At 38.9% G+C, this 24,985-nt stretch overlaps 1 protein-coding gene across 32 annotated transcripts in view; it reads right to left on the bottom strand.

Moving 5' to 3' along the window:
- Positions 1-24,985, bottom strand: part of nrxn1 (neurexin 1) — a 1,413,544-nt gene that overhangs the window by 1,021,719 nt on the left and 366,840 nt on the right. For all 32 annotated transcript variants that reach the window (XM_033025243.1, XM_033025244.1, XM_033025241.1 and 29 more), the window contains one exon: positions 11,874-11,903. In XM_033025243.1, coding sequence (XP_032881134.1) covers positions 11,874-11,903 — 30 coding nt within the window. The remainder of the gene's footprint in view (positions 1-11,873; positions 11,904-24,985) is intronic.

The raw sequence follows: 24,985 nt of genomic DNA, 5'->3' as shown, positions 1-24,985 counted from the left end.
CTTTACACCTACCATCAAATAGCTAACCACAGGATCAGGTTGCCTAGAAACAACCTGATTATTACCAGTCACAGTAGGTTACGGAAATGTTTTTACCTGTTCCTTCAGGACCATTTGTCAAGACTCATTAAAGTGACATGGGCAAAAAAATGCATGCGTTACTGAGGCTTCATACAATAAACAGCGCTGCCCTTTGAATCAGAATTTGAAATGCTTAGCAAATAAAGCATAGTAATTTTTGTTCATTACAAATCTTCATATATCTGGGGTGAGCAAGATATCATTATTACATTACTGAACCTCAGGCATGTTCCAAAATGAAAAAGGAAAATACTAATGGCATTCCCTGAAAATCATTTTTGATAGTTGTGACAGCTGTCATACTGTAAACACCAAGGGCAGAAATACTATCTAATAACGTATCTGTATTCTGCTCAGTTATTCTTCAGATGCACTTGCAGTTAAACTACAACTTTCAATCTGATATTATCATTACTATTTGTTTGAAATAAATATGTTTCTTCATTTCACTCTGACAGTTATATATCAAAGATTTATATCTGTGAATTTGATTCATGATGTCTTCCAGAAACATTATATGCAGAATATGTTCTTGCCATATGTTAAACGGCAGTTATCTTTATAAATCGCAATTTTCCTCACTCAGGTAAAGTGATCCCTATCATGATAAGTGTACATATCAGCCTTTACGTTGATCATAGCAAATAAAACTACTTGGTTTCTTTCTCATATTTAGCTGTGACAATGATATTGGGAGATAATTAAAAATAAATACATTTTAGCCAATCAGAAACAGTGTCATGGAAAAAGCCATTATTATCATTGTTATCAAGGTTATTATCATCATTATCAAGGTTATTATCATTGATGATGATGCTTGGGAATGGAAATCTTTGCTGTTTTGGTCTCTTAGACAACGCTTCTGGTAGTGCCAATCTTACCCAACTAAGAGACCCTGAGGTCTTGGTGCCAACTAAAGTGTGCTCTGCTGCACGAGAAATAGCTACCACTACTAGAAACAAAAAAAATATCTTTACCTTTTCACGGGAGTGCCAAATTGCAAGATATATCAATGTTAATTATTCTTACCAACTAATTCCAACCAAAAACCCAAGAAGAAAATGATGAGATTAATGTTTCAGTTGCTGGCCTTTTATCAGAACACAATACTTTATTTTAGCAAGTGCTGAGAGAATTATTGTTCAAGATAGCATGGGTTCCTTTTACCTTGTACTAAATTAAACAATGCTCAGATGATGAATATAGAATGGACCGGAAGTCATGACCAGCTTCTGAATAAAGATCAAGTTTACCTGTAGTGAGCCTGACAGCACATTGCAGTGTAAAACCAGATGGATTCCTAGAGATGAGTCCAGCGACTCCACAGGACCCACCACCACAAGATACCTTGTGAATGTTGTGCACACAACATTGAAATGAATGGGAAAACACTATCTGTGATGTCCACCTTGATTCATGAATTTTGTGGCATTTCCCATCTGTGGTGCTGGGAAAACTAGACTACTACAGTCCTGTGATAATCTCCACTAAGTTTCAGAACTACTGCAGATTACAGTTGAAGCATCTGAAGCATGAGGCTTAAACTCAACACCGGCAGAACACAGGGACTACACCAACATGCCACTGGTTTACAACAACATCCCCAGTTTATTGTCCGAACCTCCCTCTGAGACCATCAAACACATAAACATTTCCCATATCACAGAGACATGTTCAGTGAAAGTCGACAATGATGAAAAGCACTAACACCTGTAATGCACCAACACATCACTTGCCTAGCCAAGTAAAAGGGAGTTTAAAAAAGGGTGGCACAGTGACCATATAAACAAAACCATATAACAATTACAGCACGGAAACAGGCCATCTCGGCCCTACAAGTCCGTGCCGAATAACTTTTTTCCCTTAGTCCCACCTGCCTGCACTCATACCATAACCCTCCATTCCCTTCTCATCCATATGCCTATCCAAATTATTTTTAAATGATACCAATGAACCTGCCTCCACCACTTCCACTGGAAGCTCATTCCACACCGCTACCACTCTCTGAGTAAAGAAGTTCCCCCTCATGTTACCCCTAAACTTCTGTCCCTTAATTCTGAAGTCATGTCCTCTTGTTTGAACCTTCCCTATTCTCAAAGGGAAAAGCTGGTCCACATCAACTCTGTCTATCCCTCTCATCATTTTAAAGACCTCTATCAAGTCCCCCCTTAACCTTCTGCGCTCCAGAGAATAAAGACCTAACTTATTCAACCTTTCTCTGTAACTTAGTTGTTGAAACCCAGGCAACATTCTAGTAAATCTCCTCTGTACTCTCTCTATTTTGTTGACATCCTTCCTATAACTGGGTGACCAAAATTGTACACCATACTCCAGATTTGGTCTCACCAATGCCTTGTACAATTTTAACATTACATCCCAGCTTCTATACTCAATGCTCTGATTTATAAAGGCTAGCATACCAAAAGCTTTCTTTACCACCCTATCTATATGGGATTCCACCTTCAAGGAACTATGCACGCTTATTCCCAGATCCCTCTGTTCAACTGTATTCTTCAATTCCCTACCATTTACCATGTACGTCCTATTTTGATTTGTCCTGCCAAGGTGTAGCACCTCACATTTATCAGCATTAAACTCCATCTGCCATCTTTCAGCCCATTCTTCCAAATGGCCTAAATCACTCTGTAGACTTTGGAAATCCTCTTCATTATCCACAACACCCCCTGTCTTGGTATCATCTGCATACTTACTAATCCAATTTACCACACCTTCATCCAGATCATTGATGTACATGACAAACAACAAAGGACACAACACAGATCCCTGAGGCACCCCACTAGTCACCTGCCTCCAACCCGACAAACAACCATCCACCATTACCCTCTGGCTTCTCCCATTCAGCCACTGTTGAATCCATCTTGCTACTCCTGCATTTATACCCAACAGTTGAACCTTCTTAACCAACCTCCCGTGAGGAACCTTGTCAAAGGCCTTACTAAAGTCCATATAGACAACATCCACTGCTTTACCCTCGTCAATTTCCCTAGTAAACTCTTCAAAAAATTCAAGAAGATTAGTCAAACATGACCTTCCAGGCACAAATCCATGCTGACTGTTCCTAATCAGACCCTGTTTATCCAGATGCTTACATATATTATCTCTAAGTATCTTTTCCATTAATTTTCCCACCACTGAAGTCAAACTAACAGGTCTATAATTGCTAGGTTTACTCATAGAACCCTTTTTAAACAATGGAACAACATGCGCAGTACGCCAATCCTCGGGGACTATTCCCGTTTCTAATGACATTTGAAATATTTCTGTCATAGCCCCGGCTATTTCTACACTAACTTCCCTCAATGTCCTAGGGAATATCCTGTCAGGACCTGGAGACTTATCCACTTTTATATTTTTCAAAAGTGTCAGTACTTCTTTTACTTTGAAACGCATAGTACCCATAGCTACTCTACTAGTTTCCCTTACCTCACATAATTCAATATCCTTCTCCTTGGTGAATACCGAAGAAAAGAAATTGTTCAATATCTCCCCCATCTCTATTGGCTCTGCAGATAGCTGTCCACTCTGTCTCTCCAATGGACCAATTTTATCCCTCGTTATCCTTTTGCTATTAATATAGCTGTAGAAACCCTTTGGATTTACTTTCACCTTACTTGCCAAAGCAACCTCATGGCTTCTTTTAGCTTTTCTAATTTATTTCTTAAGATTCTTTTTACGTTCCTTATACTCCTCACATGGTGGAAGAGTTTCTGCCTTACAGCTTCAGAGACCTGGGTTCAATCCTGACTATTGGTGCCGTCTGTACAGAGTTTGTAAGTTCTCCCGTTCTCTAAACTAAACTAAAATCAAACTAAAATCAAAACCTGAAACCTGGTACAAATGGTCCACCAGACAGCAATAATCCCAGCAATCCATATTCTTCCAAGACTAGGATTACCAACAGAAAATACGGTAGAGATACACCTAATTTGTACCCACAAAATGCTTCAAATCTCTGGAAGAATTAGCAAACCATATCAGCATAGTCTCCCAGGCCAACATCTCCAGCACTGAGAACATTACTGCACTCACCCAACTTTGTCAGTCAGACCATGCCATTCGCATGCCTGAAGCTGGACTCCTGAAGTAATTTCAAGAGATTACCAAGAAGATAGAGGAAAAGATACAAGGATGCTCTTAAAGCCTTTTTGATAAATTGCAATATCTCCTCAAAATCCAGATGTGACATAATGAGGCCCATTTACACATTATCCACAGCATTACATTGTTCCTACACAATAATTGATTGTACAGAACCATAGACACTTCTGACATAAGGAAGAACCTTGGAGAACAAAACGGTGATCCACAACCTCATTCCTGTCAAACAGATCATGGTACAGGTGTCATATGCTACTTGGAACATCTTCTAATAATTCATTAAATACTCAGATGGCCAGCACACTGCCCAGATTCACCAGTCACACTGCTTCTTTCAGAATGCTCTCAAATGAAGTCCCCCCATGTGTGTCAGATGCCCAGTTTATCAACAGGCCTTAAGATTGCCAGTGGTCAGCTCTGCGCAAACAGCTTAATAGTCCACGATGCCCACCCCCAGGATTACTGGCTAAAAGTGCAAAAAGCAGCTTCCAACCTCTGCAATATATACAAGACTGGCTAACTCATTGTTACGTCAAGGCTGTGGATACTGTTCATCCATCTGTTACTGTTTTCTTTATGGTTGGTTGTAATACAGTGACAGGTTTGAATAGGACAAACTGATTAGTATCCGTTGAAGTCATTATTATTAAAAAATATGAGAAATAACTCAAGATTGGTACCAGCAAAATAATAAATGTGCTAAAAAGATGTGGCCTCAAAGTACATGTCCAGAGACAAACACCAATTGATCCTAGGTGAGGCGAGCTCCTGTGTTGTGGCCAATTACAGGATATTCTGGACCAAGCTACATATAAGTCTGGGCCAATGTCCAACTTCCACCATTCAGCAGTCCAGGTATTAGGATCACATGTAAGTGAAAACTATGCAGACATACGAAACTGCTGATGCTGAAACCTTGAGTTGGAAGAACTCAGCAGGTCAGTCAGCATCTGTGGAGGAAAAGGACAGCCGATGTTTTGGGACGGACTACAGGAGGGACCCGACCGAAACGCATGTCCATTCCTTCCACAGATGCTGACTGGCCTGTTGAGTTTGTTCAACACTTTTGTTTTTGTGTTGAAAGCTATTGCTGATGCAAAGGCCAGGAGATGTCACTGAATCGCTGATCTTTATGAAGGGATCGATTTTACAACAGTGGCCTCTGTGGATTAGAGAGGCATTCTGGATTGTCCAGCCTCCAGCAGGAAAACCCCACAAGTTCTGATTGTAACTGTAGCAGGCTTTTGCAAGAACCCGGCAAATATGTTTGAAATGCAAAAGGCTTGTCAATGTGTGCTGTTGACTCAGTGAGAATGTGGAGTTGTATCATCATCGAACACAGTGTAACTCTTGAATATCTTGGATTTCATTCATAACACGATGAATCTCAACATTCTCCAATCGGAGTTGTTTCTTCACCACCATTCTTGTTTTGCTTTGTGTTTGATTTTGCAAGAGTAAACATTTATTTTTTCCGCGGTGTGTATAACTGCATTAATGCCTGCAAGTGGAATAAAGGGGGGAATTTGGTGATGTACTGAGGCCTTGGGATTCCTGGTTCTGTGGAGAGAAGAGATTATAAATTATGGTCAAATAAACATACTTCTTATTTGCACACATTTGAATATTTGTGTATTCTTTACATTTGTGCCATGTGCACAGCCATTTTGAGTCAATATATAGTTCATCTTGTTAAGATGATGCATGCTATCATTTTATGATCCTCCAATGCAAACCATTTCGAAATTTTGTAAAATGTATGACACCATCAAATCAATAATAATTGAATTTAGTGACAATAAGTATTGTACACCATACCCTTTTACTGGATACTAGTTTGAGCTTTAAATATGCATCTGGATTTTGAGATAAGAATAACAAAAGTCTATGAGCATTCACCATTATATAGAAGGTGGTAAAATATGGAAATCATGGAGCTGCTCTTCTATTTGCCATCCCATTCTACATTTTTACTGACCACATATCATGTTTATAAAATATTTTGTATCCATGGTAGGGAATACATTTATTGTACTCTCCCATTAAATGCCCACTATAAATGTCTAAACTAAATAAGTTTGTCTTTTTCCCTTTAGTATGAAAGCAAATATTTAATACAACATACACTTCAATAAAAGCTAAACAATTGCTCTGGTTCTTAAAGTCTACTTTCAAAAGAGTGTTTTCTCATTGCTCCATACCGGAACTAAAATTTTTTAAGCATTTCTAATCTTTTCTTTTCCATAACATATAAATTGATATTGATTACTTTTTTATATTACTATTCATAATGAACAGCAAGCACTGTTCCTCTTCACTGACTAAAAAATCTGTTGTTAAAATATGGTTATTTGGCCCCTGTAGTATATTCTCTAACATTAATAAAGTTAATTGTATAATTGTGCAACATTTCACATTTGTATCTTTTTTTTGTTTCATACCCCTTTAATAAGCCACTTGTACGAATAAACATTCCTTACCTTTCTGCTCTGAAGACACGCAATCCAGCTCACGTACTCCTTGAGGTGGTGGCGTCACTTAGCTGATCTGCGTTGCCTTGCCATGTTTTTCGCCTTCTGTGCCCTTCATTTCCCATTGTAATCAGTATTGTGCTTTCTAGGTCTCAAAAGGTCTCAGCAATAAGTGGAATCAACTCGAAAGTATACACAGGCATTTGTCCAATAATGGCACAAACACATCTTGATTACAAAGATTCTGAACATTTACGTGTTACCAAAGCATTAAAATATCATGTTCCAGTCATGTTGGCACTAATTTGTTGCTGTTGAATTTGAATCTGTAATCAACATCAAATTTCTGCTATGTTAATTGTTGTGTGGTTAATTTGGGGAGACATAATTCTTCCACTTTTATTAAAAATAAGAACTCCGAGCAAGATAAATTTATATATTCACTAAAGTGAATTTCCACAAATTGTGGGGGAGAATATCATTGCACTTTCAACCATAATTTATCTCATGGTTCTGCTGATGTTACAGTGCAAGATCAAGAGAAATACAACTAAAATGTAGACATGATGTTCCGATATGTTTTAACGTTCTCTGATCCCACTGTTCAGATTTGTTAAATGAGATGGAATAGAAAACATTTTTTTTCAATTAGTAGTGGGAATTATTCCACGTTCCTCGTAGATTTTATTAATGGCATTTCTGAATGAGATCGTTAACACAGAATTAATTGATGTCCATTAGTTGAGTTGAGACAGCCCATTTCAAATCAATTGCCGAATGAGAAAGAATGTAATCCTATTCAATTAAAGTAGATCAGAATTTTGACTACATTTATGAACAGAGATGAAGGAATTTGTAAACATTAGCACCTAGGCAGGGATCCGGTGAAACAGATTATAAAACCAAATGTTTTTAAATGTATTGATTGTGAATTAAAGCCAGTAATTATGAATTACTGTCCAAATACCACGTTGAAGATTGTCACCCAATAGATACAACTATCACCTTTTCACCCCTAATCCACCAATATGGGAGCAATACCATTATAAATTGGTATCACTTTAGGTTCATTCAGCAGCTGAGTAACATTATACCCAAACTGCTTTTACTGACGAGTTAAGAACACATTTTAGTAAAATCTGTCAGTCTGATAAATGGAATATTTAATAATATATCGTTCATCTTTGCCACCCTATTTGTAGGTGAAATCATGCTAGTCACCATTTCAAATGCTCAGTACTGCTTTGTGTAGTTTTTTAGTTTGTAGACAAAAAAGGTAGTGCTATGCGCATAACAATTCACACAATGCTATAAGTTGCTGTACATCAATCTAGTTTTTAATTATTTTAGAAGTGCATACCGTCACAAAGAAACAATGGTTTTGTGACCCAGGAATGAATCCACTGGTTCCACAGGAATCTCCACTCAATTACATTAATCTCCACTCAATTACATTTTCATTGTTTCAATAAAAAAACATATCCGTATGTTCACTTGAGCTATTGAGGAAAATCTTCCTTCTGACCAAGTGGATTGACAGTACAATGATAGTACACTATGAGGTTACTAGCCCCAACGTCAAGAATAATGTATCCTCACACTGCAGTGAGTTATTTTAAATGCTATTAATTATTTTTGATTAATTACGATGGGATACTATTGAATATTGAACTGTCATTAAAAAAAACTTTTGTTTAATACATTTTAAGGAAAGAAATCTCATCATCAGCCATGTGATCAAACTTGCTGACTCGTAATTGTTTTGAGATTTGTCTCAGTTCACCATTAGGTTGTACACCACTACATCAAAGAATGAAAGCAAAAAGGTCACCAGCTTTAATCTGGACACTAGTTTTGAGTCAGCATATCTTCACTATCATCATTGTGTGTGCAATGTGGTTGATATAACCATAGTAAAACACAAACTATTTAAGAGATTTATAATCTCTGAAGCTGGATAAATCACCGACTCCAGATGAAATATCCCCAGGCTTAAAAAAACATATTTCCAAATTGTGGAGACTCTTACTACAGAACTTTAAATCTCTCTCAGTGGAAGAATACAACGGGAGGTTGGAATACCATTCAGGTATCATCGCTATGTAAAAATAAGGAAAAGGATAAAATAAATTATTAAAGGCCATTTGGTTTAACCACACTGGTGGGCAGATTGTGGGTTCCATTCTAAGGAGAAAATAAACATTCCCTTCAGTAGACACAAATTGATCAGGAACTATCAGTATGGATCTGTTAATGGGTGGTCACATCTGACCTGCAGCTGAATGTTTTTTTTGAAGAGATCAAAAGATCAGTGAGGGTAGTACATTTGATGTGTCTGCAAAGGTTTCAGCAAGGTGTTGACAGGGTCCCACAAGGTAAATTGGTCAAAAAAGAAAAGCCCATGTGATCCATGGCAACATGGCATTGTGAACCCAAAACTGGTTCTGTGATTGAGTTGTATAACATGGTAAATAGCTGAGACAGAATAAATAGAGAGAATGGCCAGGTTTACCAAGGAGAGTCTGCTGTTTTTTCTGAGCAATCTGGTTGAATTGTTTGTTTATATCCCCCGTTTTTGTCCAAAATGGTCAGTTCTGCCATTGGATTATCTGTCAGCGAAATTTATGCATTCCCCACCGATTCCGCAAATTATTACTGATTTATTTTCTCACTTTCCCAGATCAGACAAAGATCTTTGATCTGAAATGTTAATCTTTTTCCACTAACGCTGTCTGACCTTTGTTGAGTGCTTCAGAGATTTTCCCTTTTAGTTCAGATTTCCCACATTTCAGTTTGTTGGTTTTCAATGAACAGTATTTGGATGTGTACAGAGACAAGTAATATCCTGCAGGGCTTTGGGTCTGATGCTGGAAGTGAAACTTAGCATTGTAACTCAAAGATAGACACAAAATGATGGAATAACTCGGCGGGCCAGGCAGCATCTCTGGTTGAAACATCACTTATTCCTTTTCTCCAAAGATGCTTCCTGTCCTGTTGATTTACTCCAGCATGTTGTGTCCATCTTCAGTGTAAACAAGTATCTGCAGTTCCCTAAACACTTGGTTTGGTAACTCTTTATCAGTCGCACATACTCAGTGGGATTAACATCTTTTCTGTGCCTTATATTTTTTAATGATTCCATAATTCCAGAAATTCCCAACCTTAGCTCTGAAGAGCACCTTCACCACAAAGACTTCAACACTTTAAGATGGCAACTCTGCAAGTACTATTTCGGTGATAAATGGGAATGGCATTAAGTGTTGGCCTTGCCAGGAAGACTCAAAATCTATGTATGAATAAAAATATAAAATTAGATGTTCTCAAGCCCAACACAGAAAATCTTAGAAACAAGGAATTGTGGAACTGGAGACCTGGTGCCGGAAGTGATCTGCTGAGTTACTCCATCACTTTGTGTTTTGTTAAGGAAGATCTTTGCAGTTCATTGGTTTCCCCTATAATGGTGCACACACAAATTGTGTATTAAGCTTTTTGTGCATACATAAAGGACTGGAAATGAAAATTGAGATTCTGGTACTGCATCCATCTCAATCTGAAGAGAATGCACAAATATAAATTTCTGATCATCAAAGGACTTTGCAACCATATTTCCTCCAAAAATACCTGCTGCAAATCAGGACCGAACTATCCCATCAAATTCTCATGCAAATGTTTCTAAAGATGCCATGAAAATGCTATCAGGCTCAAAACTCAGGCTGTATTTTTAAGATTAAAATTTAGTTATTTGTGAGCAAAGAAAATAATCTTGCTGCTCAAACATTGCAAAATTAAGTTAATTTTCTTTTTCATGGTAATAGAGACAATATTCATAATATTACATGTTTGGAGGCAGATTACATAAAACACCATGTCCTTTTGGCAGCTACTAAATCATTCATCTAAGTCCCAGTTGAGTTTTTGCTAACTAGGGCAAGACTTCTCCACCTTTCTACTCATAATTCAGCACCTTGTTTTCCAATTTAACACAAATCTCACCGTTAAAATTATTCCGGTATTCCTGAAACAATATTCTTCACACAATCACATATTTTCCACATTTCTTCACCTAATTTGTGACACATTCCATTTCCTTGATCAGATTACTTTGGCAAAGCAAACAAACCAGGTGACACAATATTTAAAAAAATATGTGCATGTTAATTTAAAGCTGAAGAGTTAATCAGAAAAAAATCACATTGTATTTCCATTTCTGTCCCTGCAAAAAAACCCTCAACTTTTTTGACTCTCCAGAGGGACTGCAATTGTGCTCATCCCTTTAATGAGCTGGGTGATTTTTAAGACCAGGAAAGTGGCCTAACTATCTCATGCCTGTCATACTTCTTTAGTCTAATTAGGCCCAAGGGTAAATTCAGGCATTAAAATCTCGTCTTGGTGGAAACATTCACAACTGCCAGAAAACACAGGAGAGGCATTCATCCCTGATTTGTTAACCACTGCACCACCACAACCCTTAACGTTACTCGAATTCTATAAATATGCAAAGCTAGCAAACATTGTATTTTTTCCTACAACAATGAAAACCACAATGTTCTGGTTGCACAATCATAGTCTGCAGTTCAATGTTTAATATATTTTTCAATAATCAATGTTGCTTGCTTGAATAACTCAATTATTTTAAAGTATATATTTTTCTGTTGTCGTAACATTCTGTCCTTTGGCACAACAAACTTATTTATTCATCATGATACAGAATTTGGAAGTTTATAATTGTTCAGCATGCCAATCCACAGTCTAATATAATTATGTACAGTTCTATGGTGAAGCACTATTCATATTGCTGAATATTTAAAGGAACACATGCCAAATAAAGCAGATTTCATGACGTGGAGAGCTTTGTATGCACTGATCACAATCATTACTAATTTTAGAAAGTTCATATCATTAAAATATAAAATTAAATTAAATCTCAAATTAATGTCAAACTCATTTACAAAAAATGTTTACTTTTTTCCAAAAATGAAATTTCCTTCAAAACTTCCTCCATCATTCCCATTAAAACAAAATGCTATTCTGAAAAAAATGCACTTACAAATAAATAAACTATTATTTTTAGTCCTCATTTCTAGTACATTAATGGTATGAATGATAGATCTTAAGTACACAAACAAATGTGATTTACTTGTCAGAGAAATAAAATATTGCATTAAAGAGATTCCAAACAAAAATGTTAGAAAAAGATCTTACCAGTCCTGTAGATGTTGCTAGAGATAACGCCTTGAAATGAAGAAAATCTTGACTGAGTTATAATATCTTATGATAATATCATACTCACAAACAAACAATAACTTTAAAAGAAAGAATCGTATAGATTTTAAGTACTCAGCTCTGCTCATTTATTTTTCTTCTAACAGAGGATTCTAAAATTATGAAACGTTTTGCGAGGGTGAAAATGAAAAGGCCAAAGGCCCAGTCAAGGGGATTTGCAATAGGTGATATTCAACTTGATAGTATTGCTGAGCATGAAAAGATAAATTAGAAATTAGAAGATTTTTAAATAACAGGAAGTTCAGAAAGACAAAATAGTGTCTCCTAACAATAAAATAATTAAACCAGTGATATAATTAAGAGTTAAAGGAGAAAACAGAACAGTGAGAGTCGTTTAAAGAGCAGTAACATTAGCAGCATGGTCAAAATGGGCAAAATACATTCTCTCTGCACCATAAACCTTTATGTTTTACAGCTGAGTACTTAACATTCATAGTTAAACTTTTCCCTTTTATATTCAAATCAATATTTAATTTTAACAGACTGCTGATTTCAATTTTTCTACAAATCATGTGTCCATAAAACAAAGCTAAATGCTTATAATATTCTCATGTATCAAATTACTAACCAGTTTCTAAAATTAATGTCAAACATTTTCCATGCCATATTTTATTATTTTGACATGAAATGCACCAATTCACATTTGATTTTGATCAGTTTTCATACTCATTTAGAATTGTTATGATGTGATTGGCTATGATGTTATATTGCTTTCTTATAATTATTTATGACTTAGGCATTATTTTCACTTATTAACTTTTTTTGACAAAAATAAATATTCAATAATTTTGACAAAAACAATGACCTGCATTCAAAGAATGTAAAAAAGCAGAAATCTGCCAGTGCAGCTTATGCTAAACATACATTTATGAACGTTGATATGGACTTCATTATCCCGCAGTAGTTTTCTCATTCATTGCATTCTCAATCACTTTTTCAAGATGAACAAGGTGGCACGGTGGCGTAGCTGTTGAGCTACTGCCTTACAGTACCAGAGACCCGGGTTCGATCCTGATTACAGGTGCTCTGTACAGGGTGTGGACGTTCTCCCCATGACCGCATGGGTATTTTCCGAGATCTTAGGTTTCCTCCCACATTCCAAAGACGTACAGGTTTGTAGGTTAATTGGATTGGTATAAGTGTAAATTGACCCTAGTGTGCGTAGGATTGTGTTAATGTGCGGGTCTCGCTGGTCGGTGCGGACTCGGTGGGCCAAAGGGTCTGTTTCTGTGCTGGATCTCCAAACTAAACTAAACCAAACTAAACTCTTTGTACATCTGTATAACCAGTCTAATTAAATTTGGTTTGGGAATGAGGCAAGTATATTCATGTGCAAGACCTGACTTGTGTCTGCAGGCCACAATCACTGCTAATCACACCAGGACTTAAAAACCAGATGGTCTTTCGGAGGAATGGGTCATCATTACTTTCTGTTTGCCAGTTCTCCAAGGTCCTTTGAGACTTGCAGTAAAATACATTGATGAGCACACAAATATATATTTTAGGACCAGTGATTCGCAATCAAAGTTTTGCTCTGCACTTAACAAGCAAAGCTTGTTTTTAAATTAATAAGTATTAATTTTACTAAATTTTCAGAAAAATATTAATGTCTGCCATCAAGCAATATGATTATTCTATACTAATCTTAAAAAAACGTGTTCTTTTAAAATATTTTCTAGCTAGTTCATTTAAAATATTTTATCTTAAAAAATAAATATGCCTCACAATACAGAAGTATAAAAATAAGTATGAAAGCAAAAATGGACATCAATCCCCTAAGCTAAGTAATGATGTGATGAACAATGAAAAGGTTATGGTCATAACATCAGTAATTTTTGGGGATGCAGGTGGTTTAGGTGGAAACCAGCATCTGCAGAGTAATGGGGCTGTCCCACTGTATGAGCTAATTCAAGAATTCTCCCGAATTCCCCCTGATTCGAACTCAGAGATTTACGGTAATAACCGCTCGTAGGTACTCTGGGCTCTCGTGGACATTTTTCAACATGTTGAAAAATCTTCACGAGTCCTCACGAGCTTACCGCATTTCCCGAGTACCTGCCGTTAACGTTACGAGCCGCTAAGAGACGTCCCGAGCTCCGACGTACCCGCTACGTACATTCTACGTGCTTACCTTGAGTTTGATTTTTTTTAAAGTCTCGGGAGAGCTCTTGAATTACCTCGTACACCCTTTACTCCAACATTTTATGTCTATCTTCTGTGTAAACCAGCATCTGCAGTTCTTTCTTACACATTACCCCCTTACCCCCTTTTTTACTTTTCCAACACCCCACATTATTTGCTTTTACAAGTCATTTCCTTATCTCCTCCCTCTAAACACCAACCTTTAAACCTGGCCTTTCACTTTCATTTTACACGTTGTGATATTGAAATACATCTAAATACTTCAGGAAAACAGGTTCAAACTTTGTGACGGTGCACTGGCATCAGATGCCAGCGTCATATGTATTCTAGAGACATTGGCAATGCATTAGCTAGTCTTCATACAAGCTTGTGATGGAACTCAAAATAAATGAGGAAGTGTCTCGGACCTGAAACGTCTCCTATTCCTTTTCTTCAGTGATGCTGTCTGACCCGCTGAGTTACTCCAGCTTTTTGTGTCACATCTTCAAAATAATTGAAAACAAAACTCCCTTTTTGGGCACAGAGTGAGATGATACCTGGCTGTTCATTATGGACCAAATGGCAGCATATTAACGGCTTGGTTTCAATTTGCCGCACCATTTGAACTTCGCATCTGTCAATTATGGTATTTGGGGCAACTGTTAATTACTTTTAATATGTTTCTGAATAATGCTTTATATATCAACAACTGTTTTGTTTTAAAGAGAAAAACTCTGATAACAATGCAAAAACTAAAATAGCCAACACAATGATGTTATTCTGCAGTAAGCTCATCATAAAACGATTAACATTAAAATGTAGAAGTCACAGTAATTAGTACAGAAAGGACTAGGTGTGTCAAAGGTATTTAGATTTTAATTTAAAAAACTATTGCAGATGATTTCATTATTTGGAATTGTGAGGTAACCAGCTTGAACCAAGAAAGGAAGAATTACATATTTTTTTTTAAATGGGAAGAATTTAAATGTGATTTATAGGTTTATGTGCTCAAATAATTAAAAGTTAATCTTGAAGGCCAAATAACGGGATTTGAATGCAAAAGTGAGGAAGTTGCAATTCAATTCTATGGAACTAAATCCCATCTGTAATACTGTATTTAGCATTACATTTCAGATCATTAAAATGTTTAAAATTAGATTGAGTTTCAAAAGATGAGGGTGTCAAAGGTGAAAGTGGAGTAAATATTAAGTGAGCATGGGCTGAGCTACAGAACCGTTATGTTCTAAAACACATTCCAGATCATTATTCCAGTCAGTTCCTTTCTTTCTAACTATCTACATATGTCAGCTATACAGTATGCCTTAAAACGGCAGTGTCAAGAAAAATTATTGTACTTATTTATGACAATGTTATTGCTTTGGGCCATACTACCAAATCTGGCCATCTACAAAGGAATTGTGAAACATGCTAAAAAGACAAAGTATTATGTTGATTTACACCATGAAGCATGAAATTAGGACATTTCCAGAACCAAGCTCTATCGAATGCTACTGTTGACTCTTCACTGGAGAATAGTCAAGGAACCTATTCAAGGTGTATCAATCCTTAAAGACACACACTGCATGGCCGAACAACAGGAATGCGCATTATGATAGCCTTGAAGAGCGAGTGCTAAAGAGGAGAAAAGGGAGAAATTGTTGCTCTCAATGAATGTCGGGATGCAAACCAGGGGAACCTTGTAATTCTACAGGTGCAAAGGATTGCTATACACAAACAGTTGGCAGCTCTCTAGAGGGAGGATGCACATCAACAGATCGGTTTCCTGCTTGAGCAGGGAGATGCACACATCAGCTGTTCTCATGCAGAGCGCAGGAACTTGTCTCTCTGCTGCAGGAGCAGAAACAGGCCTCCACTCCCACACTGACCTCAACACCTCTTAATTTTTAGAAGTCTTGTAGAGACTTCACAGACTGCAGATACTCATGAAAGGGATATCTATGATATAGACATGGTGTGATTGACAAGTCCGCTGCATAATTTCAATTTCAGGAGATTGAAACACTGGCAATGCCTGATCAGTGCTAAGGAAGCACTGTGTTATTGCTTAGCCAAACCTTTGAGAATTGTTGTGGAGGTTTATGAAATTGGTCTCTTCCTTCATTGGGGCACCTGTGTACCTCCTCCACAGTCTCTCGGGCATTATGTTCATCAGTGCCTTGCAGCCACACATCCTAAACTGCCCACTAAATTGGTTTTGTGAAAATGTCTGAAGCCCCATCAAGGGTCATCAATGGCACCTGTGAATACTTAAAGGGAAAGGGAGCAACTTTCTAGCAGTCAAAATGCAGTCACAGAAAGGACTCTGCAAGGTAGAACTAGAACAACTAAAATTGGCAATAATATTGTGAAAAAAGAAAGCCACAAGGGTGTACGATGTTGGACAATACAGTGATTTTCATTTTATGCATGATTAGATTTGGTACCGTTACATGTATTTTTAAAACACCAGCACCATTGAAAAGTATTATCACTTCAGGAAAAAAATATATACACTCTTTGCCAAGATAACTCAGGCGGCATTGCCTGATACATGCGATACATGCTTGCATTTGTGCATGGTCACTCATATATTAGCAAAACGTCATGGTGTCATGGACAGGAATACATACAACTTTTGGATACTGTCAGGGGGGGGGGGGGGGGGGGGATGACCACTCAGAGGAAAGCATTGTCACAGTGGGCAACTATAACTTTCCAAATATTGATTGAGACTTGCAATCGCTTGCAAGAGAATTTATTAGATGTGTGCAAGAGAGTTTTCTGAGACAGTATGCAGGTAATCCAACTTGAGGAGGGACCATACTGGACCTTGTACTGGGAAATATGCCTGGCCAAGCCTGGCGTTTCAGTGGAAGAGCATTGTGGATATGGTACTCACAACTCCATCAATTTAAAATAGTTATGAATAAGGAGAAAACTGGACCTTGAAGGAGGGTCCACCACCGGGTGGCGCCGTACATGCAGCCTTGCCAACAGCCTGTCTCGTCACTTTCTTCATTTGTTGTTTTTAGTCTCTTTTTTATTTGTATTTTTTAGTGTATCTTTAGTTGTTGTTTTATGTGTGGGGGGGGGGGGTTCCGTATCGTATCTCCGTCCGCACTGCGGCCTTAACATTGTGGAGCTGGCAGTCTCTTTGTTAGGGAACGACTTCGGGAGCTCCAACTGCAGGAGCTTCGACCGCTCTGATCATTGGCTCTATCGTCCCGATGCGGGGGCTTCAATCGCCAACTGCGGGAGCTTTGATCACCCCGACTGTGGAAGTTTTGATTGCCTCGACCACGGGAGAAAAGAAGGTACAAGTTATTTGCCTTCCATTACAGTGGGGAATGTGAGGTAGCAGAAAAAGCAAGATGTACGTGCTGCCTGCACTGGTGAGGACTTGGAGGGAGTGCTGTGAGTGCAGTGATCTCAGTGTTTGCTGGAACATTGCTCCATGAGGACATGGAGGTCTAGTGCGAGTGTGGACGGCTTTCTGACTGTTCAGGCAGACAGGGATTGCAGAGAGAGTGGCAGCTGTCAGTACAACTCCGATCATGGTACAATTACGGTTAAAGAGCATGTGTGTGGCTCGGACATTGAACTGATGGCCATGGGCCTCCGCTTATGCTGTGTGCCTTGGGGATTCTCACACGCCGCTGTGGTGGCTGTTTAAGTCTATGTTTAATCTTTATGTAGTTATGTATCTTGTTGCCTTTTTTTGTATGACTGTTGGCAAATCAAATTTCACTGTACCTCGGTACACGTGACAATAAAGTACCATTGAAACATTGAGGGTCAATGCACATTGATCACCCACAAGCAAAGTTGGCGGCCATAATATGATCATGAGATTCCATGCTTGTTTGCCCTTACAATAATCATCCATTCGTCTGAGAGACTGCTTTGCAAAGCAAGAAATTTAGAGATGGTGAGTGAGAAGAAACAATTCCGCCATATTTTAAAAGTCACCATCTTTTATACACTGAAAGAAGCTTCGTTAGATGAGATAGCATAATTGAAAAATAGATTTGAAAGCAGGACATTTCATTGATTAGACCCAGTATGATCAATACTCAAGGATGATGACCTGGCTGCTTATTGGTGTAGTTTGTTTGTGTTAAAAATCATAAGGTGTGAAGGATCACTTATATTCAGGACTTTTATATGCAGGTTTCTGAAAATTCTCTCCCTGCTAGGGATCCTTTTATATGTTGCACATCTAATGGTTCTCTCTTCTCATCTGGGAAATGTGGTTGCGAATGTTGGGAAGAGACTGCTGCTTCTTTTGTTCCTAATACTTTTCAATCCTACCTCATGCCCTTCAGGCTCCCTCATCATCTTCCTCTGACACCAGTTGCTACCCTCAATGGCACTGTTGTGCTGCCTACAGCCGAGAAAGCTGATGCAGCATTTTGTATGACAACCTTATTTTTTGTTGTTTCTGTGTTCAGCTGTGACATGTGGAGAGTGTGTTTTGAGAGCGCAAAGGCTTACTCTTCTCCACACAGATTCATCACTGTGGGCAGTGCTGGCTGCAAAGAAAGTCTGGCAGTGTTGATTCCCTCATCTTGAAGGAGTCACGTGTATTTCCTGCAAACAAAGCAATTAACCGCTACCTGCCCTCGGATGTTGGAAAGCAAGCACTGCTGGCAAATCCCAGAAGCTGAGATTGTACCTATTCCTTGCTGAAACCAAAGCAGATGAAATAATTTAATTTTGAATGCAGTGTCAGAGTGAACTCTCTTATAGAGCAGCAAGCAGCATATTCTGAGATGTAGCCAAGGTTGTGAGCCCAAGTCAGCTTGACCTCCACAGAGAGATCAGTTCAGGTGCAAAGGTATGGGTTTACCTGCTGAATGTTGCATATCTTATGGATACTTTGATGAGTGAAGAAGGGTCTCAACCGGAAACTTCACCTATTCCTTTTCTCCAGAGATGCTGCCTGACCCGCTGAGTTACTCCAGTTTTTTATGTCTATCTTTAGTGATACTAGTGGTGGTAAACCTGAACTTGCAATTAAACAGATTATTAGAGAGTCAGAATTAAAGCATGATATCGCTACAAATACTACACTAGGTGGAGAAATGTAGTCATATTTATGTGCTGGGTATTGATGGGCACATCCTTTCATCTCTGGGCATATAATGTCCGGCATTCTACTCATGGTGTCACTACTAAGCCATCCATTAATTGAGCCACAGCTAAATTATGGAAAAAACACACACTATTCATCGTAAAATACTCTGTGGACTTTGGAAGTTATTTGATAATCTTTTACCTGGTTCTGAAGCTACCCTGTCAGTCTTTTTATCTCAGCAGAGACTCCCTTTAAACAGTGAGGAAAGCACTCCTAGTTTCTGTGAGACTATTCCAAATTGGTCCTAGTGTGGGGCTATCAAATCCAAGACATATCTGTATGGAAGAAAATGAGTGATGCATGATTAACAATACGTGTTGTATACCCAGATGTGCCCAATCCAATGTCAGGCTTGGTACAAAGGGTTGGCATGATCGTATCTGGAAAGGCACACAGGTCTACAATTCCCATACTTTTCTTTGCAGCCCTTCTTAAATAGAGGCACAACATTAGTCACCCTCCAGTCATCCTGCATTAGCCACCTTCCAGTCACTTTCCACACCTCTAATGATGATTCTTGTATTTCAGGCAAAGCTCCTGCAATTTCATCTCTGGCTTCCCAGAGTAACGTCAGATATATCTACCTTCCAGTGTGTAGGAAGGAACTGCAGATTCTGGTTTAAAAACAAAGTGCTGGAGGAACTCAGAGCATTTGTAGGGGGAAAGGACTCAACAACATTTTGGGGCAAAATCTCGACAATTCCTTTTCCCCTATAGAACCTGCTCGATCCACTGAATGCTTCAGAAGTTTCTTTAAAATATTTCTGTAATACTGTTACTTGCTGAATTGATACTTTAACAATATACCAGGCAATTGGTGGAACATTTTAACTTTATACATTTCAGTTATAAACTGCCTCATCAACAAGTACATCTGTTATGATTTGGACCTATATCATTTCTCCTTTGTCTTTGCTGAAAGAATATTTTGGAATTCTCTGTTTAATCTCTCAACACATTTGAAAATTAACAATAAGTATAACAGAATATACCAATCTGTATACCAGAAACAAAAATAGCAAAGGCGGTGCTATCAGATGGAAGATATTAGCATGGATAGCTGGTTGGTTGGATGGCAGAAGGCAAAGAGTGGCAATAAAAGGGGCTTTTTCGGGTTGGCTGCCAGTGACAAGCGGTGTTCCACTGGGTTCGGTGCTGGGACATTCAATATCAATGATTTGGATGAGGTTATTGAAGGCTTTGTGGCCTAGTTGGCAGATGATACAATTATATTGTGGCTAAGTCTGCCAATGATATGAAGATAGAAGGTACACAAAATTGCTGGGGAAACTCAGCGGGTGCAGCAGCATCTATGGAGCGAAGGAAATTTGTAGCTATATTTGTAGCATTTCCTTCGCTCCATAGATGCTGCTGCACCCGCTGAGTTTCCCCAGCAATTTTGTGTACCTTCGATATTCCAGCATCTGCAGTTCCCTTTTGAACACAATGATATGAAGATAGGTGAGGCAGCTAGTGTAGAGAAAGCAGGGACTCTACAGAAGTACATGGATAGGTTGGGAGAGTGGGCAAAGATGTTGCAGATGGAATACAGCATATCAAAGTATGGACTCATGCACTTTGGTAGTAGGAATAAAGGCATAGACTTTTTAAATAGGGAGAGAATTAAAAAAAATAAGAGGTACAAAGAGGCTTGGGAGCACTTCTACAGGATTCCCAAAAAGTTAATTTGCAAGTCGAATTGTTAGCAAGAAAGGCAAATGCAATGGTAGCATTTATTTCGAGACTTTAGGCACTGGTCAGGTTGTACATGGAGTATTGTGAGCAGTTTGGGGCCCCGTGTCTGAGGAAGAATGTGATGGCATTCGAAGGATGAAGAAGGACCTCGTTAATGCTTACCAAATAGTAAAAGATCTGAATAGAGTGGATGTGGAAAGGGTATTTTCACTGGTTGTAGAATCTAGGACCAGAGGCCATAGCTTCAGAATAAAAGGATGTACCTTTAGAAAGGAGATGAAGATGAATTTCTTTAGTCAGAGGTAGTGAATCTGTGGAATTGACACAGAAGATTGTGGAGACCAAGTCAATGGATATTTTTAAGGTAGAGATTGGCAGATTCTTGATTAGTACAGGTGTCAGGCATTATGGAGAGAAGGCAGGAGTATGGAATTGAGATGGAAAGATAGATCAGCCATGATTGAATTGCGGAGTAGACTTGAAGGCTGAATGGCCTACTTCTGCTCCTAATGAACATGAACTTACAAACCAAAGATAGACACGAAATGCTGGAATAACTCAGGGGGACAGGCAGCATCTCTGGAGAGAAGGAATGAGTGACGTTTCGGGTCGAATCCCTTCTTCAGGTATATCTACCTTCCAGATCTATATATATACCAAATGTATCTACCTTCATACCTTTTAGGCCATTCAACTCCACCTTGACTGTTACACAGACTGTCCTCAAGATATTTCCATTAACTGTCCCAAGTTCCCAGGCCTTGATGTCTTTCTCAACGGAAGAAACAGAGTCAAGAGTCTCTATGTCAAGAGTCAAGAGAATGTTTAACTGTCATGTGACAAAACAGAACAATGAAATTCATGCTTGTAGCAGCAATAACTGGCTTGTAAACATTGTACTCAATAGATAACATAGTCAATTAACAAAACAAGTTCAATAAATTAAAAAAAAACAATTAAAATGCAAAACAAACCAAAAGCCTAAGTCTCCAGTGTGATGAAGACAGTTCATAGTTAGCAGTTTAGTTGGTGTTTGATGCAAGTGAAGAAATCAAAGAGTTAAATGAATTATTATTAAGTTCAGTATACATGAAATAACATACTGGTATTTTTTATCAATCATTTCCAATGAGGATTGCTTCATTTATAGAGGTACATATTTCAAGAGATTCTTATGGTTTAACAGTAAGTATACAGTAAGAAATGTTTTCCTTCATGCCAATCTTATAACTACATTCATGCTTTCCCCAGATTTCTGACTAATTTGTTTTGATAAAGAACTTTGGGTCTTCTGTCAAACAAAATGTTTTGCATTGCATTGTTTTGCATGGGTTACCAGTGTTTTCAATTGCCTTCACAATGCTTTGTTAACTGGAGAGATCAGGGTACAGATTTGTTTTTGATCATATGCTTTAAAAAAAAGGTTATTAAGGTTCCATTTTCAGACTTCACTCCCTGTGAAGTCAATGATGCTGAATTTCAGAAGTTGAGTACTAAACACAACAAGTTTAATGCAAGCTTTCCTCAAGAGCAAGTTTTTCATATATATTCCCTTGCATTTTCCAAATGTTGGAAAATAATATGTTGTTAAACTAATAACCAGAATAGAACTATTTGCCAAATGTATTTACAAGTTAAATACATAAGACCTAAAACCATTGCTGAGCAGATATTGAAATTGGTAAGTATATTAAAATTATAATTAGATTCAAGCCACAGAAGGTTATAATACCCTTTGTAGAAGTTCAGAACTACTTTCCACATGACTGCATTATCCAAAGTTTGGACATGGGACAATGCATGGAATAGATTTTCTGTCCATTAATTCTGATGGATGTGCAATAATATGGGCCATGGGCTGAAAACACCTAGATCTACATCTGAATTTCCAATTTTCACTTAAGCTGCAGGAGTACCAAACATTAACAATTTATTATGTGACTGGAAATTAAATTGGATAGTGCTGCTTTTACTTGCATCAAACAATTAAAAGTATGTCACCACAAGGAAACATGATAATGATTGTCACCAGGTTGTTTTGTGTCACTTGGATAATCAACTGGGGATTTCTGGGCGCGAGTCAACCTTTTACTGCCACCAAGATTTCAACATAAAATGAGATTGGTGCAGTGCAATGTTCCTTCAGGCCATTGCCGGGGATGCTTCACCACTTGGAATGGAATGGAATAATTTATAGTCACATGTGACAAGACAGAGTGAAATTCTTAATAATAATAATAATAAATTTTATTTGTGGGCGCCTTTCAAAAGTCTCAAGGACACCTTACAGAATTTAACAAGAGTAAAAAACATATAATCGGAGTAAAATAAATAATAAAGACATCACCAATACACAAATTAAAGACAGAATTCGATCCAAAGACAAAAAAAATCAGTGTGAAGAGAGAGAGCAGCGGCAACTAAAGCGCGCCAGCGTACACTCTCCCTTCCGACAGCCATCTTGGACACAAACTAAAATAATCACTTACACACAAAAATCATCCCCCCACAATGGTTACCACTGTGGGGGAAGGCACAATGTCCAGTCCCCATCCCCAGTTCTCCCAAAGTCAGGCCTATTGAGGCCTGCGCTATTGCCTCTACGGAAGCCCGATGTTCCTGGCCGTTCTGGCCGGGTGCTGTTGCCCCGGCGTCGGGAGAGTCCTCTAAGCGGCTGGGCCTCCTGGAACGGCCGCTTCCTTACCGGAGACCGCGGCTTCCGAAGCCGACAAGGCCGCGTCGGTTTGGAGCTTCCAGGCTCCCGATGTTGAAGTCGGCGCCGCCCGCTCCACTCCGTAGACCCGCAGTCCGGAGGTGTTGAACTCGGCAGTCACAGCTCACCGGAGCTCCAGCGCATCGATCCAGCGCGGCAACCCAGGCAAGGCATCGCCCGCTCCGCTCCGCGATAGCGCTCCAGTGCTGTGCCGCCACCGAAGCAGAGGTGCTGGGCAGTCCCCGCCAGGAAACGGCGCTCCACGCCCGCTGGTAGGCCACGAGGACGGGTCGACGGGGCAGCCCGGAGAAAAAGCTGCCTCACCGACCTTGAAATATAGTTACCCCCTTCCCCCCACATTAAAAAGTCTATTTCTCCCACAAACAAAACACAGGACTCACTAGAACTACAAAATAAAAGTGAATTAAACGGACGGCTGCTGGTTAGCAGCCGTTCCCCAAGATGGCTCCCCCCCTTGTGATTCTTGGCTTGCATACTCAAGATATGCAAATAGTCGCCACATACGGTGCTGACAAAGTTATAAAGTACCCACACCACCTCCTCCTTTGTTCATCCTCCCTCTCCCAGCAGTCCCACCACACCGGGTCCTCCATTCTTCTTCCTCCTCCCCTCCTCATGGTGGTTCCCCCGCGCCCTCATCGACAAAGGCTAGAGTTGTAAAAGAGGCCCGCGAGGCTCCACCACCGCAGCCACAAGGCTTTGTCCTATGGAGCACCCCACATCAGATACTCCTGGAAAAACATGGTCTTCACATCCCAGTCTACAAATTAAATTGCTTTTTGGCATCTTTAAACCCTCTCCTCCCTACATTCTCCTCACAACCCGAATTGTCGCCCATCCATTCATTCCACCAGAGCACCCCGTGGAAACCTATGTGGTCACACAGAGAGCCAAAGATCAACATTGCAATTGGATTGCTGGTGCTGTAAAGCAGCAACAGCATCCCTCGCTGCACCAGGAAGTTATTAGCAATCTGTCTTTGTGAACTTGCAATCTCTGTCTTTTGTTCCTGGGGAATGAGTTCCCACAATGAATAAAATGAAAGCAAATGTCAAGGTAGGATGGTATATTGCTTGGAGGGAAATCTGCAGGTGGTGGAGTTTCCTTGAATTTGCTAACTTTTAACTTTTCAGCCGTGGAGGTTAAAGGTTTGGGCGATGGTGTCAAAGAATCGTTGACAAGCTGCTCTAACTCATCTTGCAGACAGTACAAACTACAACTCTGGTGTATTGGTGATGGAGGGAATGTTTAGACTAGATGTGGTGCCAGTCAAAGCAACTGTTTTATCCAAGATGCTGTCAAGTTCCTCAAAGGTTGTTTGAATTGCAATCATAAAAGTAAGCA

Source organism: Amblyraja radiata, chromosome 8 (assembly GCF_010909765.2).
Source record: "Amblyraja radiata isolate CabotCenter1 chromosome 8, sAmbRad1.1.pri, whole genome shotgun sequence".
NCBI classification, from domain to species: Eukaryota; Metazoa; Chordata; class Chondrichthyes; order Rajiformes; family Rajidae; genus Amblyraja; species Amblyraja radiata.
Note: the sequence above shows the minus strand (reverse complement) of the source record. Positions and strands in the feature narration are given on the sequence as shown.